We start from the raw sequence: 15,563 nt of genomic DNA, 5'->3' as shown, positions 1-15,563 counted from the left end.
AACTAACGGTCATCGAGGCGTTCGAGGAGGTGCACCATTCCATTTCCTAGAAATAGTTATTTACTTTTTATATTCTCCCTTTCTTTCGCTACTTTATTCTTTCTTAAAGCAAAATAGAGAGATGTTCTTCCACTCCTACAAAGACCAGAGAAAGTGATACCGGAGAGGTCTCCTTTCACCCTTGGAGTCCCGGTTCGGACCCAGTTTCATGAGGGCATCCCCTTCACCCACCTGTTCTCATAAGAACATAAAGTCACGTGTGAGCTCAGGTCGGAGTTCTACAGAAGCATTAGTACCTTTTCTATGACTATAACTCTATTTAGTAGAATTAAGGATAAGACTATTTCTAGAGCTCTGGTACTCTGGTATGTCCCAAGAACTGTGTTGAACACTGCTGATAAAACGGTGAAGGAGACATAACCCTATCCCTCAGGGAGTTTACATTCAACGGGAGGAAATGGATTTAAAAATGTAAATAGGCAAAATATTTGCACCTTGTAGTTAGAAGAAAGAAGAGACAACGGAGGTTTGAACTTTAGGCCTGGTACTTAGGGAATGGCTCTCTGATTGGCTAATATTTAAACTGATTGTTACAGGAATATAAGCTTGTGTTACAGGAACTGTCAGGTCAGTATGGCCTGTCACAGTGTTTAAGTGGTTGAGGTGACAGGAGGTGAAATCAGAGAGGTGGACATGAGAATGGATCTAGAATTTTAGAGCTTGAATTTTAATCTGGTTGTAAATAGAAGGCCATCAGCACTTTGTTTTAACTATTAAATACTTCACTGTATATTTTCCCCCAAACAAGAACATTTTACTTAACCAAAATACAATTATGAAAATTAGAAAATTAACAATACTATTTTCTAATGTACACACTTTATTTGGATTTTGGCAATTCTCTCAATTCCTTTCATAGTCAAAGAAAATCGAACATCGAGCATTGCATTCAGTTGTCATGACTGTAGTCACCTTTAGGCTGGAAAATAGGTGCTTAATATTTCTTAAGGTTTCATGGCATTAACATTTTTGAAGACTACGAGCCATTTATTTTATGGGATATACCTCAGTTTAGGTTTGTATAATATTTTTTCATGCTAGGATTCAGGTGACACATTTTTGGCAGGAATGCCACAAAAGTAACCTTGTGTTCACATTAGAGCATATATTAGGAGGCACATGATGCCAGTCTGTTCCACTACTGATGAAGTTAACTTTGATCACTTGCTTAAGATTTATCCACCATAAAAAAAAAAAAAGATTTATCCACCATAAAGTTTCTATTTTGCCCTTTGTAATTAATATATATCTTATGAAGAAATACTTTGAGACTATCCTGGTAAATATCCTGCTACTCCTCAATCCTTCATCCACTGATACTAGTATCTGATGATTCCCATTTGAATGGATTATTAGGATGCTTGCCAAATGGTGATTTTCTAATCCCATGGAAGAGGGAATGTGTAGGTGGATTTTAGATATGCAGGGCTTGCTGAAATATTGGGTGTAGAAAAAAAAGGAGAAGAAAGAGTTTCAGTTGCTTCTCCCTGCTAATGAAGCATTATAATTAATGGTTTTTATTCATGAATAAATGGATAAAAGACTTGAATTTACTTGGAAGACAAGCCATTTAAATGTATAATATTATTTTATGCCATACCTTAATATTTTTTTCAATTCAGTAGCTTAGAAAATGTGATGATCAGTGTGTTTAATTTCTAAATACTGAACTTTAAGAATTCTTTGTTATTCTTGTTAAATACATTTAGGCTTTAGATTGCCCCCATCACAGAGATTTGCAGAGTCCCTTATCAAAGCAGTTTATGAGTATCTCTGAATATGTCTATTTCCGTGGGAGATTATTCCATTGTCTCAACTTTCCAAAATTTGATCAAAATCAGTTCTTCTCTCTTTTTGTCTTAGAATTAATATTCTTTACCATAGGATTCAGTGACTCTATAATTCTTTGATCCCAGCTTCTGTCATTTGAGGTGGTAATAACAACTTCTTGAGAGTCCTGTCTCCATTGTCAGGCAGTTACCGGAAAGAGACCTTGTTTTAATTGAACCAGAATCTGCTTCCTCAATTTAGCTCTCCTTGACTAAATCTTATTAAGGAAAAAATAGCTAAGCACTACTGTTCTTCAGTGAAACTAACGTCATAGAGGTTGGACTTTGTTTTCTAACGTTGCTCCCCAAATTGTGGGAATGCAATTTGCCTTTTGATAGAAACTCGATAGCCTTAATAAGTATTTCTGTAAAGAAGATAACACATTTGGCAGTAAATATTTTAAAACACTTAAGGAAAAAGATTCATTGACTCTAATAATATAGACGCATAAGTTTTCAGTTGTCTTGGGATACACACGCAATAAAAATTATTAAATCTACAAAAAAAATTAAAAATATTAAATTTAGGGCTCCTGGGTGGCTCAGGTGGTTAAGCGGCTGCCTTCGGGTCAGGTCATGGTTCTAGAGTCAGACAAAGGAGTCGGGCTTCTGGCTCCGTGCTCAGCAGGGAGTCTACTTGCCCCTTCCCGACCTTCCCAACTCTTTTTCTCTCTTACTCTCTCATGCTCAATCGAAATAAATTTAAAAATTCTTTTTAAAATAATGAATCTAGGAACAATTAAAGTAATGTTTTAAAGGATTCTTTAAAATAATTCGGAAGTGTCTATTTAATAATACGTCACAAAATTCTTTATAAGTAAAAATCAATGGAAAGAAAAAGAAACCCAACCGTAGTTAAGTACTCATCAAGAGAGAGAAAAACGCCCGCTCCTCCTAGGTGCCCGGCTAGCTCAGTCGGTAGAGCATGGGACTCTTAATCCCAGGGTCGTGGGTTCGAGCCCCACGTTGGGCGAGTTTTTTTTTTCCCTTTTCCCTTAAACATTTTAGGCTCTCCCCAAAGCTTTATAACTAAGGCGAGTCTTTTAAACCCAATTAATACAAATAATTTCAACATTAACCAAATCTATGGAAAATTTTTCACGCTTGCGCACTCGAAAGCAAGCGTTTCTCTTCCGCGTTGCCTCCCCAGCCACCTCCTTAAAGCACAGAGAACCCCGTAAGGTTTGAAGTTGAGACTGGTTTTCTGGGTTACTATGCATTCTGGCATAGTTGTTGGTAGAGGGCAATTTTTGATTTTGTCAGAACAAAATTATGAGCCCCAATTTTGGCAGCTTTTCAAGAACTAAGAGATCCTAGGGAAAAGCAGTCTTCCTTTCCTGTGTCTTTTACTTTTTCTTCCTCTCGCTGTAGGACGCGTCCTGAGGAAAGGGGCGGGAGGCGGGCGAGGAAATAAAAACATCGTGAGAAACATTTCTTTCTGTGGTCGGCTCTACGGACGGTGCCTACATCGAATTTTCTTCCACTGCTCCTGGGACCGTATTTGGGATCGAGCCATCCAACTGGGTGGAAATCGGGAGGTTAGTACTCCGTTAAAGGTGAGGCTCTTGGCCACAGAGGCACAGGAGAAGGGGGATGTGGAATTTTCCGAGGCAATTACGTACGGTGGGGAGGCAGGACTTCCGCCTTCTCTGCTCCTCCGAGAGAAGGTCGGCGCCACCAACCTGAGGACGCTCGCCGCGCGTCCCCGGCGCTCGCCGACCCCGCCGGCAGGGGGACCGTCCCGGCTCCTAACCGAAGCCAACCGCTGCTGAAGCACCGGTGCCTATCCCTCCGCATGTTACCCGCAGGCTTTCCTGCCACGAAACGACCATTTTTGCTCTCTCCTTTCCTTCAACAAACATGCCGTTATTTCTTTATCTTAAAACAGAACACAGACTTTGACCTAATTTTCCCGCAGGCGGTTACCATTCTATTTCTCTGCAGCCGTCTACGCTCACCATTCGTCCCCCACACCTTTCCAAAGAGACCCAAAATCCACACCTGTGGTTGAACAAGTTTGGTTTATTACACACCGCATAGAGGGACGTGGGGTGTCTGTTTAAGAGGATGTTAGAAAGAACCTATTATAGGGTCTGGGCTTTACTTGGGTGATTTTGCTGGGGTTGGGGAGCCCTAACAAGTGAATGCCCCTTCTGGATTGGGTGTTCTCAAAAGCAAGGGCAGTTCTACGATCTCAGTAAAACTTATTAATAGGAAGAGTAGACCAAAGGAAGGATAAAGCTGAGATTGGTCAAGTCACTCATTTCGCAAGAGGAGGATGTTTGCTGTTTGCAGTTGGACAGTGACCAGTTCGTCTAAAGTGGATTTTCTGAGTCCGCAACAGCAATCCCAGGCCTCCTGCACTTCTGACCAAACGGTTTTAAGTCGGGGATTCCCATAATCCTCTTCTCCAGGTTGATGATTTCCTAGAATGGCTCGCAGGACTCAGAAAAAGTTTACTTATTCCTGGTTTATTATGGATACAACTCAGAACAGCCATATGGAAGTGGTGCATGAGGCAAGGTACGGGGAAGCACAGACCTTCTATGCTGTCTTCTGGCACATCATCCTCCCAGTGCCTGGAACGTGTTCACAATCCTGGGAGCCCTCCGAACCCTGTAGGTTAGGGATTTTCAATGGAGGCTTCACCAGGTAGGCATGATTATTAACTCAATTTTCTATCCGTCTCCTCTCCCTAGAAGACAGGGTGTGTGTGCATATGCAAAAGTTCTAACTGTGCCTTGGGTCTTTCTGGTGAACAGATCTCATGCTGAAGTGATCTAGGAGCCCATCAGGAATTGTCTCATTACAAAAAAAGACACTCCTATTACCCAAGAAATTCCAAGGGAGTTGTGATTTCTGTGTAAGATGCTCCTAACATCTTGGTCACACAGGAAATTACAAGCGTTTTAGAGCTCTGTGTCAAGAACCAGGGGCAGAGACCAACTGTATTTAAGTCACACTTGCCTAACTTCTTTGTTCAAGTCATAAGTGAGCCCCACCCTAAGCACTGTTCTCACCAGCAACTATCCCTCCATCTACTTTACCTGACACCGTTTTTCCGATGTTATTTTCTAACTTACTGTTAGTATGTTTCTTCACTTTCTCCAGCCCTTGGAATGGCAGATTTTTGTCTTTGCTCATTAATGTATCTCAAGCACCTAAACTAATGTCTGGCAGATGTTCAGTAAATACATGCTGAATTGGTGAATTAAGTAGGGTGTATTAGTTCCCTTGGACTGCTCTAACAAAGTACCACAAACTGGGTGCCTTAAAACAATGTGAATGCATTGTCTCACCATTCTGGAGACTGGAAGCTTGTTTCTGGTGTCACCAGCAATCCTTGGTGTTTCCTGGCTTGCAGCTGCAGAACTCTCACTTCCACCTTGGTTATTTCCTGTTTCCTTCCTGTGTACCAGTCTCACATGGCATTTCCCCTCACAAGAATACCAGTCATAACAGGTTAGGGTCTACCATAATGACCTCATCTTAATTTGATTATATCTGCAAAGACTCTTTTCCAAATAAGGCCATATTCACAGGTATTGGAGGTTAGCACTTCAATGTATCTTTCCAGAGCAGACAATTCAACCCCAAACAGAACACTCCATTACTTAACCTCAGCCAACAGGTGTCTGTCACTTTATAGCTACCTACCTATAAAGCTGTTTCAGTCAGAGATTTTTTCATATTATTCAGTGATGAAAAACTTCTCATAAATAATTCATATTCATAAAAAAGTCATAAAGAATTTTTAAAATCACATTTACTACAAAAAGGTAATGTTATTAGTGAATCCATACTATTGACAACCAATGATATACCTACTCCTGGCAAGCCCACTGAGAGCTTTCAAAGTTAGGAAAGGACTTCGTTCTTATGGAGCTTATATTCCAGAAAAGAAGATAAAACCTGTATTGAAATGATCAGAAGGTGCATCAGTTATAGATATGTGCTTATGGGAAAGATGACTACTTTTAAGGGAAAGGGTGCTGTGGAAGAGTGGCAGGTCCAAAGGATTAAAGAACCTTAGTTTTTGGAATGAATATGTTAGGAAACTGGATGGCAGAAGTGATCCTTCAAAGTTTTATTCACTGAAGACTAGAGTCTTCAAGTTCTTCATTACCTAATCCTAAATTATATTTAGCAATGCTTCATCCCAGTGCCAAAATGTTAAGATTTTGTACAGAGAATTCAGTTCATATAGATTGAAATAACTCCAATTATTAAAATTCTACTTATCCTTCAGGAACAAGGGTAAAAACCTTATCTACAAAGCTTTCTTCAACTCCCTGGTCAGAATTAACTACATCAGGAGGTGTGGTGTGGGGGTGGCAGTGGGGTAATTGGGTGATGGGCCTTAAGGAGGGCACGTGTTGTGATCAGCACAGGGAGTTATACACAACTCATGAATTACTGAACTCTACATCTGAAACTAATGATGTACTAAACGGTGGCTAATTGAATTTAAAAATATTATTTACATAAAAAGAGAATTATCTACATCAATAACAAACTGATGTCCTTACACTGCCACCACATTCTGTATCATCAGCTGTGTACTAGCCATGTCTATTAATCTGAAAACCACGTAAAGGTAAAGGTAAAAGTCTTACTGTTGTAACATTTAGTGTCTGAAACTACACTATACAAAGAGCAGTCAAATATTGAATGAATCTTATTCCTGTGCTACTAAAGTAGTAGTACATGGTAACAAAGTATAGCTAGCATTATTTTTAATTATTTTTTAATTTTAATATTTTAAAAAAGATTTTATTTATTTGACAGAGAGAGATCACAAGTAGGCAGAGAGGCAGGCAGAGAGAAGGAAATAGGCGCCCTGCTGAGTAGGCTCCCCACATAGGGCTCGATGTGGAGCTGGATCTCAGGACCTTGAGATCATGACCCAAGCTGAAGGCAGAGGCTTTAACCCACTGAGCCAACCAGATGCCCCTTAGTTTTAATTTTTTTTTTAAAGACTTTATTTATTTATTTGATAGACAGAGATCACAGTAGGAAGAGAGACAGGCAAAGAGAGAGGGGGGGGAAGCAGGCTCCCTGCTGAGCAGAGCCCGATTCGGGACTTGATCCCAGGACCCCGGGATCATAACCTGAGCTGAAGGCAGAGGTTTTAACCCACTGAGCCACCCAGGTGCCCTAGTTTTAATTTTTTAAAAGATTTTATTTACTTACTTGAGAGAGAGCGCACAGAGGAAGAGTGAGAGCAGGAAGCAGACTCCCCAGTGAGCAGAGAGCCCAATGTGGGACTCGATTTCAGGACCTTGGGATCATGACCTGAGCCAAAGGTGGATGTTTAATCAGGACCTTGGGATCATGACCTGAGCCAAAGGTGGATGTTTAACTGACTAAGCCAGCGGGCACCCCGCTGCAAGTTTTTTTTTTTTTTAAGAAATATTTTTAAACACACACACATACACAAAGTTCTTCTCCACCCCCTTAAATTCTTTCCTATTCTTAATGCCAGGAACCAGCTCTTTCAAGTGTTAGTGGGTGCTGGTATTTTCACACATAAAGTATATGGCAAAACTAGGAAGGACCCAAAAGGACAATCAAAATGATTAAACCATGTGTAAGAATGGACACAGGTTATATAGTTCAGAAAATGTATCAAGTCCTACTCTGTCTTCAGAAATATAAGTACATTCTTCAGGAACAGGTGTACATATTTTCACAGGCATCTGGGAAGAATAAAAACCAGCAATATTTCAGTAAGAGGTAGTTTGTTAAAAACAAATGAAGAACAAACAAAAATAAAAATCAAACACTGAGTACCTATTTCTAAGAACCTCTATCATGAAAAGATAAAAAGCACAAGAGATTAAAAACATTATGAATACATGTTTATAAAACAGTTTCATAAAAATACATAAAATGAAATACCTTTGCATAAAAATGAAATACCTTTCTTCTTAGAAATGCAGAATTATTCATAAAGACACTGTAAAGTTAAAAAGTGAACATTTCCGTACTTTGCTTAACAAATGTTTAACTAATCTACTGAACATTCTCAGTTTAAAGGGTCAAATATATTCCTGGAAAAGTAGCATTCTCACATGGACACAAAAATACCAAAACAAAAGGATTTGAAGAAAGAGACCCATGTTAATATTTGAAATACCTAGTAATGGTTAACATTATTTATTCTTTAAAAGAATTATCTGCTAAAAGTAATTAAACAGATGGATTCTCCAATACTCAGGGCAGATGATGTGAATTGCGGAGGGACAATGTTTTTACTCTTTTTGGAAACTAAATCATGTAACAAACTTCCAAAATTAAACTGCTTTACTATATTTTATTGATATAAATACAACAAATTTCATAAGCATCAGCTACTGTTTTACTACTACACAAGAGAAACAACAGTCAAAAGAATTAAATATTAATGCAAAGTAACTACAGAAAGCTTTCACTTCCATAAAGTCACCTCTAACAGCATCCTATATACTTTGTACAATTTGCTTATAACTGATTAGATACTTGACACAAAGCAAAGTTGAATTTCAATCAAATTTTTATTTCTCAGTGGAAAATGCTCTCTTCATCAGCGGCGGCTGAGCCTTCCCGACATCAAACATCATTTCCAAAGGTGGGTTATTAAGAGAACACCAATCAGGTATACGGCCTGTCTGATTATAATACTCCTTTGAGACTGAACGGCTCCCAAGTATGTCCTGTAGTGCTCCAAAAATAGCTCCTGTGTGGTAAAAAATATTTTTATAGTCAAGATGAAAACTTTTACCAGAAAAGTTTATGTACAGGTGAAACATACTCATACTCCTCAAATGCTTACAGTTCTTTTATATCTTTTATTTTTAATAACAGAGTAAGCCACAATTCCTATGTTGAAAGTAACTTAAATAGCCTATAGCGGATTATAGTGAAAATGCTAATAAGCATCACTAAAAGCAGGTGAGGTAGAGAGTGGGTGGAAACTACTTTCAATTCTGTGTAAATACAGTAAATAATGTGTGGTTTTCTTTGCCACAACTTTAAGATTGTATGTCAATAAATAAAACAGTACTGTAAAACCCAATAAGCATCATTATAAAGCCATCCAAGTCTATGCTGAAGACTTTATAAAGACCCACAAAGCAGTCTTTAAAAAATAATTTGGTAACTAAATGCGTTTGTCCTAGATCAAAATAACATTTTAACCAAATTCTACAAGAAATATTCATTTAAAATCTCAATACTTTTTCTAATGATCAAGATACCTATTAGCTGCAAGTGCATTATAAAACTCATATTAGAACATATATAAATACAGCCATGATTGTTTTTCTCTTCAAAGTAGTATCTCTTTTTCCCTCCCTCTCTTCCTATATATGTATATCTTCAAAGTAGTCTCCTTCTCTTTCTCTCTCTCTCTCTATATGTATATAGTCTCTTTCCCTCTCTATATATAGTCTCTTTATATATATAGGCTATTTCCTTATTTCAATGAGCCTATCATTTCCTATGAATTATCATTCAATGAACTCAGTCACAAAATAAAGTGTAATTATAAAATAAAGATATCAATTCTCATATATGTCTCACAAATTACCTTTAGAAGGAATTAAAACAAATGTTATGAGCAACGGTAGTATACTGGAATAAATGCACAGCTGTCAATAACTATTGTGAGAAATGACTTTAACTGGATGAAGTTTACATAAAAAATTGAAGTGCAAATGCCAAGAGAAATGGGTATATATTTCTGACAATAACTTAAGGAAAAGTCAGTACTCAAATAAAATTATTTAATAGTTCTATTAGTTTGTTAAGTGAGCAATTTTTAAGACTGAATCATCTATTCTAATATATCCATTAATAATACCAGTTAGGGACCAATTACTACATAATCATTATATTTTAAAAACTAAATTCTTACCTCCCAACCAGGCCACACAATTAGCCTTTGCAGGTGGAGTATGAATTCGGAATGTCTTGGTGCCGAGTGCTTTGTTGTATTTTGGTTTTTCTACCAAATACCTTATTTCTGCAAGCAATCTGTGGAGAAATCCTGGCAACATAGATGTTCCACCTATGACTACCAAATTTTCTGCCAGTTGCTTTCTGGTGTCTATTGGACACTGTTTTTAAAGAGAAAGAAAAAAAAGAGTTTATTCTTAACTGTATAAATAATCCTTGATTGAATTCAGGAAAATATACAGATTATATATTACAAATTAAGTAGGTGATCATTACCATTTAAAAAAAGGCACAGCAAGATTTCTTTAACAAAGGAGTTTTTCATGTAGCAAATATAACTATGATAATACTGCCATATTCTTAATATAGAACTCCAAAGATTTTAAAATCTAACAGTATAGAATTTAAAATTCGACAGGGTATATGGTAGTTATATGTGAGTATTCTCGTTTTCAGAGTAAAATGACTCAGCTGACTCAGAAGGACATGAGAAAAAATAACATTACTTCTTTTTTTAGTAAGGAAAATATGTAGAAACTTAATTTTTCTGATAGCGTCACAGTATTATATCCAGAGCCAGTTGGCCAGTGGGAAGAGAATATTCTTAGAAAAATTATGTTTCTATATCAGTTCTAAAAATTAGAATGCTGAAGTCTTTCACTGATGCTATGTTTTTCATAAAAGCCTGAGTAGAGCTGCCAAAGGTAGACAATATCTTCCAAAGCGATGGCATTTCACATGGAGTTCTGTGATTCCATAGTCATTAAACAAAAGAGACATACTATAATATACCCTATGGAACTTAAAATTCAATACTATACAAACCCGCATTTAAAGAAACTATAAGCTATATTAGGTAAAAAATAAAAATCTGATATTGTTGCTACAGAAAAAATACCTGATAGCCTAACTTACCCTGAGTCTGAAATGTTGTAAATACCCTATCTCAGTGCCAAAGTAAAACTCAGTAACAGTAAAATTTAACATATAAACTAAAAATTGTAACCAGTGGCTAAAATATAAATACAGGGGCTCCTGGGTGGCTCAGTCGGTTAAGCACCTGCCTTGGGCTCAGGTCATGATCTCAGGGTCCTAGAATCGAGTTCCATATTGGGCTCCCTGATCAGCGGGGAGCCTGATTCTCCTTCTCCCTCAGCCTGTCGCTGCCCCTGCCTGTGCTCTCTCCACCAAATAAATAAATTAAATCTTTAAAAATAAAAAATAAAATATAAATACAGAAAATAACATTTAAAAATTTTCTCAGGTCGCCCGGCTATCTCAGTTAGTAGATATGTGACCCTTAATTATGTGATTGTGAATTCAAACCCCACATGAGGTGTAGAGATTACTTAAAAAATTTTTTTTCTCAGGGCGTCTGGGTGGCACAGTCAGTTAAGCATTCAACTCTTCACTTCAGCTCAGGTTGTGATATCAGCGTTGAGACTGGGCCTGGCATCAGGCTCCCCACTCAGTGTACCATCTGCTTAAGACTCTCTCCCTCTACCCCTCCCCCATACTCTCTCTAATAAATAAATCTTGAAGAAATTTTTTTTTCTCTAAAAGGCTGTAGTCCTAAACTGAAACTTTCTCCAAAATCAAAATACAAAATACCTGTATAAGGGAATCCAGTATTAAAGTGGCAACTGATTTCTCTTCATTATCTTGTTCAAAAAGAATCTCCACAACTGAATCTCTAATGAGATTAAAAACAGAGAGTGCTTTGTTGGCATCATATAGTACAATACAGAACATACCATCAGTTCTTTTTTTTAAGTAACAGTACTATGTTAACATAGAATCATTATTAAAACCCAGGGTGTTTGCATTTGTGAACAGGAGAGTAACAGCACCTGCCTTACAGGTGTGGAGGTAAGAATTCAATGAGTCAATAGCACATCGCTTGGTACAAAGGAGGTACTCCTGAAGTATTAGCTACAACTTATTATGTACAGATTAACATACATTTTGTCCAATTATACTTCCTTAAGCCTATCAACAGAAAAGGAATGAAATTCTATAAAAGTATTCAAAGCAGGTCCACATACAAAACATTAAAAAAACAACCCTCTCCCCAAGCATTTCTTTGTTTTTAAAAATAACATATGGCAAAGATTGTTAGTTGCCTATCAAAATATCCATTTTCCTGTTTGTTCTCAAATTAAAAGAACCCTATTTTGAGGGCACAAGGAAGATTTTTGTAGTGATGGAACAGTTCTGTATCTTGATTATGGTGGTGATTAAAAAATCTATGTGTGGCTAGGTTGGAGAAGACCATTAGTGACAACATAGAATCTCTAAGGGCGGAAGTGAGAGCCAATCTGGCAGAATTTAAAAATGCTATCAATGAGATCCAATCTAATATAAATACTCTAATAGCTAGGGTAACCAAGGTAAATAACTGAGAAGATGGAATTAGTGATCTAGAAGACAAACTATTAGAAAAGAAGGATCAGGAGGAGATAGGGAACAAACAGCTCAGAAGCCATGAAAACAGAATTAGGGAGACGCAATGAAACATTCCAATGTCAGAATTAACTGGGATCCCTGAGGGGAATGGAGAAAGAGAGAAGACTACAAGTTATAATTGAACAAATTCTGGATGAAAATTTCCCTAATCTGGGGAACGGAACAAGTGTTCATGTCCTAGAGGCAGAAAAAACACCCACTCCCCAAGATCAACCAGTCTAGAAAGACATCCAGACACTTAATGTGAAATTCACGAATCATAATTTCAGACAGGAGGTCTTAAGGGCAGTGATTGCTTAAATACAGAGGAAGGACCATCAGAATAACATCAGACCTGTCCACAGAAACCTGGCAAGATAGAAAGGGCTGACAAGACATATTCAGGGCCCTAAATGAGAAGAACATGCAGCCAAGAATACTTTATCTAGCAAGGCTGATATTCAAAATGGATGGGAAGATAAAGAGCTTCCAAGACTGGCAAGGTTTAAAAGGGTATGTGAGGGGTGCATGGGTGGCTCAGTAGGTTAAGCCTCTGCCTTCAGCTCAGGTCATGATCTCAGGGTACTGGGATCGAGCCCCACATCGGGCTCTCTGCTCCGCAGGGAGCTTGCTTCTCCGTCTCTCTCTGCCTGCCTCTCTGCCTACTTGTGATCTCTGTCTGTCAAATAAATAAATAAAATCTTTAAAATAACATAACATAACATAACATAACATAACATAACATAAAATGGTATGTGACCAAGCCAGCACTACAAGAAATATTAAAGGGGGTTCTATAAAAGAGCGAGCCCAAGAGTGACAAAGAATAGAAATTTACAGAGACAACCTATAGAAATGAGGACTTCACAGGCAACATGATGTCAATAAAAACTTATGTTTCAATAATCACTTTCAACATGAACAGCCTAAATGCTCCCATAAAATGGCACGGGGTTGCAGACTGGATAAAGTGACAGGACCCGTCCATATGCTATCTACAAGATAAATCCAGACTGAAAGTAAAGGGATGGGGAAGCATCTTTCGTGCCAACAGGCCTCAGAAGAAAGCTGGGGTAGGGATTTTCATATCAGATAAATTAGATTTTAAGCTAAAGACTACAATCAAGAGATACAGAAGAACACTACATTATTCTTAAAAGGTCTGTCCACCAAGATCTAACAATTGTAAATATTTATGCCCCCAATATGGAGGAAGCCAACTACATAAGCCAACTATTAATCAAAACAGTCATGTTGATATGAATACATTAATTGTAGGAGATCTTAATATGCCATGCTAAGTAATTGGTCATCCAAGTAGAAAAACAATAAAGAAACAAGAGCCTTGAATGACACATTGGACCAGATGGACCTCATAGATATACACAGAACATTCCACCCTAAAACAACAGAATACTCATTCTTCTCGAGCTCACATGGAACTTCCTCCAGAACAGAGTACATACTGGGTCACAAATCAGGGCTCAACCATGATACCAAAAAAAAAAAAAAAAAAAAAAAGATTGAGATTATTCCCTACGTATTCTCAGACCACAATGCTTTGAAACTGGAACTCAACCATAAGAAAAAGTTTGGAAGGAATTCAAACACTTGGAAGCTAAAGACCATCCTGCTCAAGGATCAACCAGGAAATCAAAGAAGAACTTAAACAATTCATGGAAACCAAAGAGAATGAAGACAGATAGGTCCAAAATCTATGGGATACAGCAAAGGTAGTCCTAAGGGGGAAATACACAGCCATCCAAGCCTCACTCAAAAAAAATGAAAAAATCCGGAATACACCAACTCTCTTTACGCCTTAAAGAACTGGAAAATCAACAACAAATTAAGCCAACCCCATGTATAAGAAGGGAAATAATCAAGATTAGAGCAGAGATCAATAAGTTAGAAACTAGAGATGCAGCAGAACATATCAATGAAACTAAAAGCTGGTTCTCTGAATCAGTAAGATCAATAAACCACTGGCCAAACTAATCCAAAAGAAAAGAGAGAGGACCCAAATTAATAAAATTATGAAAGGGGGAAGAGATCACTACTAACACCAGGAAATACAATCATCAGAAATTATTATCAACAGTTATATGCCAGTAAGTTAAGCAACCTAGAAGAAATGGATGCATTCCTGAAAACCTATAAACTTCCAAGACTGAAACAGGAAGAAACTGACAACATGAATAGACCAATATCTAGAAATGAGATTGAAGCAGTGATCAAAAACCTCCCAAAAAACAAGAGTCCAGGACCTGAAAGATTCCCTGGGGAATTCTACCAAACATTCAAAGAAGGAATTAACCTATTATCCTGAAGCTGTTTCAAAAAATAGAAACAGAAGAAAAACTTTCAGACTCTTTCTATGAAGCCAGCATTACTCTGATCCCTAAACCAGGCAAAGACCCTATCAAAAAGGAGAATTTTAGACCAATATCCCTGATGAATATGGATGCCAAGATTCTTAACAAGATACTAGCTAATAGGATCCAACAATATATTAAAAAGATTATCCACCACGACCACGGGGGATTTATCCCTGGGATGCAAGGTGGTTCAACATTCGCAAATCAACCAATGTGATAGAACAAGTCAATGAGAAAAGAACCACATGGTCCTCTCAATTGATGCAGGAAAAGCATTTGACAAAATACAGCACCTTTCCTGATTAAAACTCTTCAAAGTACAGTGACAGAGGGAACACTCCTCAACTTCATAAAATCTATCTAGGAAAAACCCACAGCAAATATCATTCTCAATGGGGAAAAGTGGACACCCTTCCATTTGAGATCAGGAACAGGACAAGGACGCCCACTTTTGCCACTGTTGTTCAACATAGTAATAGAAATCCTAGCAACAGCAATCAGAAAACAAAAAGAAATAAAAGCTATTCAAATTGGCAAAGAAGAAGTCAAACTCTCTTCACAGATGACATGAAACTTTCTATGGAAAACCCAAAAGACCACCCCCAAACTACTTGAACTCATACAGCAATTCAGTAATGTAGCAGGATACAAAATCAATGCACAGAAATCAGTTGCTTTCTTGTACACTAACAAGGAAAATATAGAAAGGGAAAATAGAGAACTGATTCCATTTACTACAGCACCAAGAACCATAAGATACCTTGGAATAAACCTAACCAAAGAGGTAAAAGATCTGTACTTGAGGAACAACAGAACACTCATGAATAAAACTGAAGACACAAAAAGATGGAAAAACATTCCATGCTCATGGATCAGAAGCATAAACATTGTTAAAATGTCCATACTTCCCAGAGTA

At 37.6% G+C, this 15,563-nt stretch overlaps 1 protein-coding gene and 1 non-coding gene across 2 annotated transcripts in view; one reads left to right on the top strand and one right to left on the bottom strand.

Moving 5' to 3' along the window:
- Positions 1 to 2,789: 2,789 nt before the first annotated feature.
- Positions 2,790 to 2,862, top strand: TRNAK-CUU. The gene has a single exon. It is a non-coding gene; the product is annotated as a tRNA-Lys (tRNA).
- Positions 2,863 to 8,185: 5,323 nt separating this feature from the next.
- The window catches only part of ACTR10 (actin related protein 10), a 34,565-nt gene continuing 27,187 nt past the window's right edge, over positions 8,186 to 15,563 (bottom strand). Inside the window, exons 11-13 of the mRNA XM_045069908.1 lie at positions 11,439 to 11,520; positions 9,787 to 9,988; positions 8,186 to 8,607 (exon numbers count right to left, since the gene is read on the bottom strand). Coding sequence (XP_044925843.1) covers positions 8,426 to 8,607; positions 9,787 to 9,988; positions 11,439 to 11,520 — 466 coding nt within the window. The 3' untranslated portion in view covers positions 8,186 to 8,425. The remainder of the gene's footprint in view (positions 8,608 to 9,786; positions 9,989 to 11,438; positions 11,521 to 15,563) is intronic.

Source organism: Mustela putorius, unplaced genomic scaffold (genome assembly GCF_011764305.1).
Source record: "Mustela putorius furo isolate JIRA1106 unplaced genomic scaffold, ASM1176430v1.1 tig00000129_pilon_pilon_pilon, whole genome shotgun sequence".
Classification (NCBI taxonomy): Eukaryota; Metazoa; Chordata; class Mammalia; order Carnivora; family Mustelidae; genus Mustela; species Mustela putorius.
Note: the sequence above shows the minus strand (reverse complement) of the source record. Positions and strands in the feature narration are given on the sequence as shown.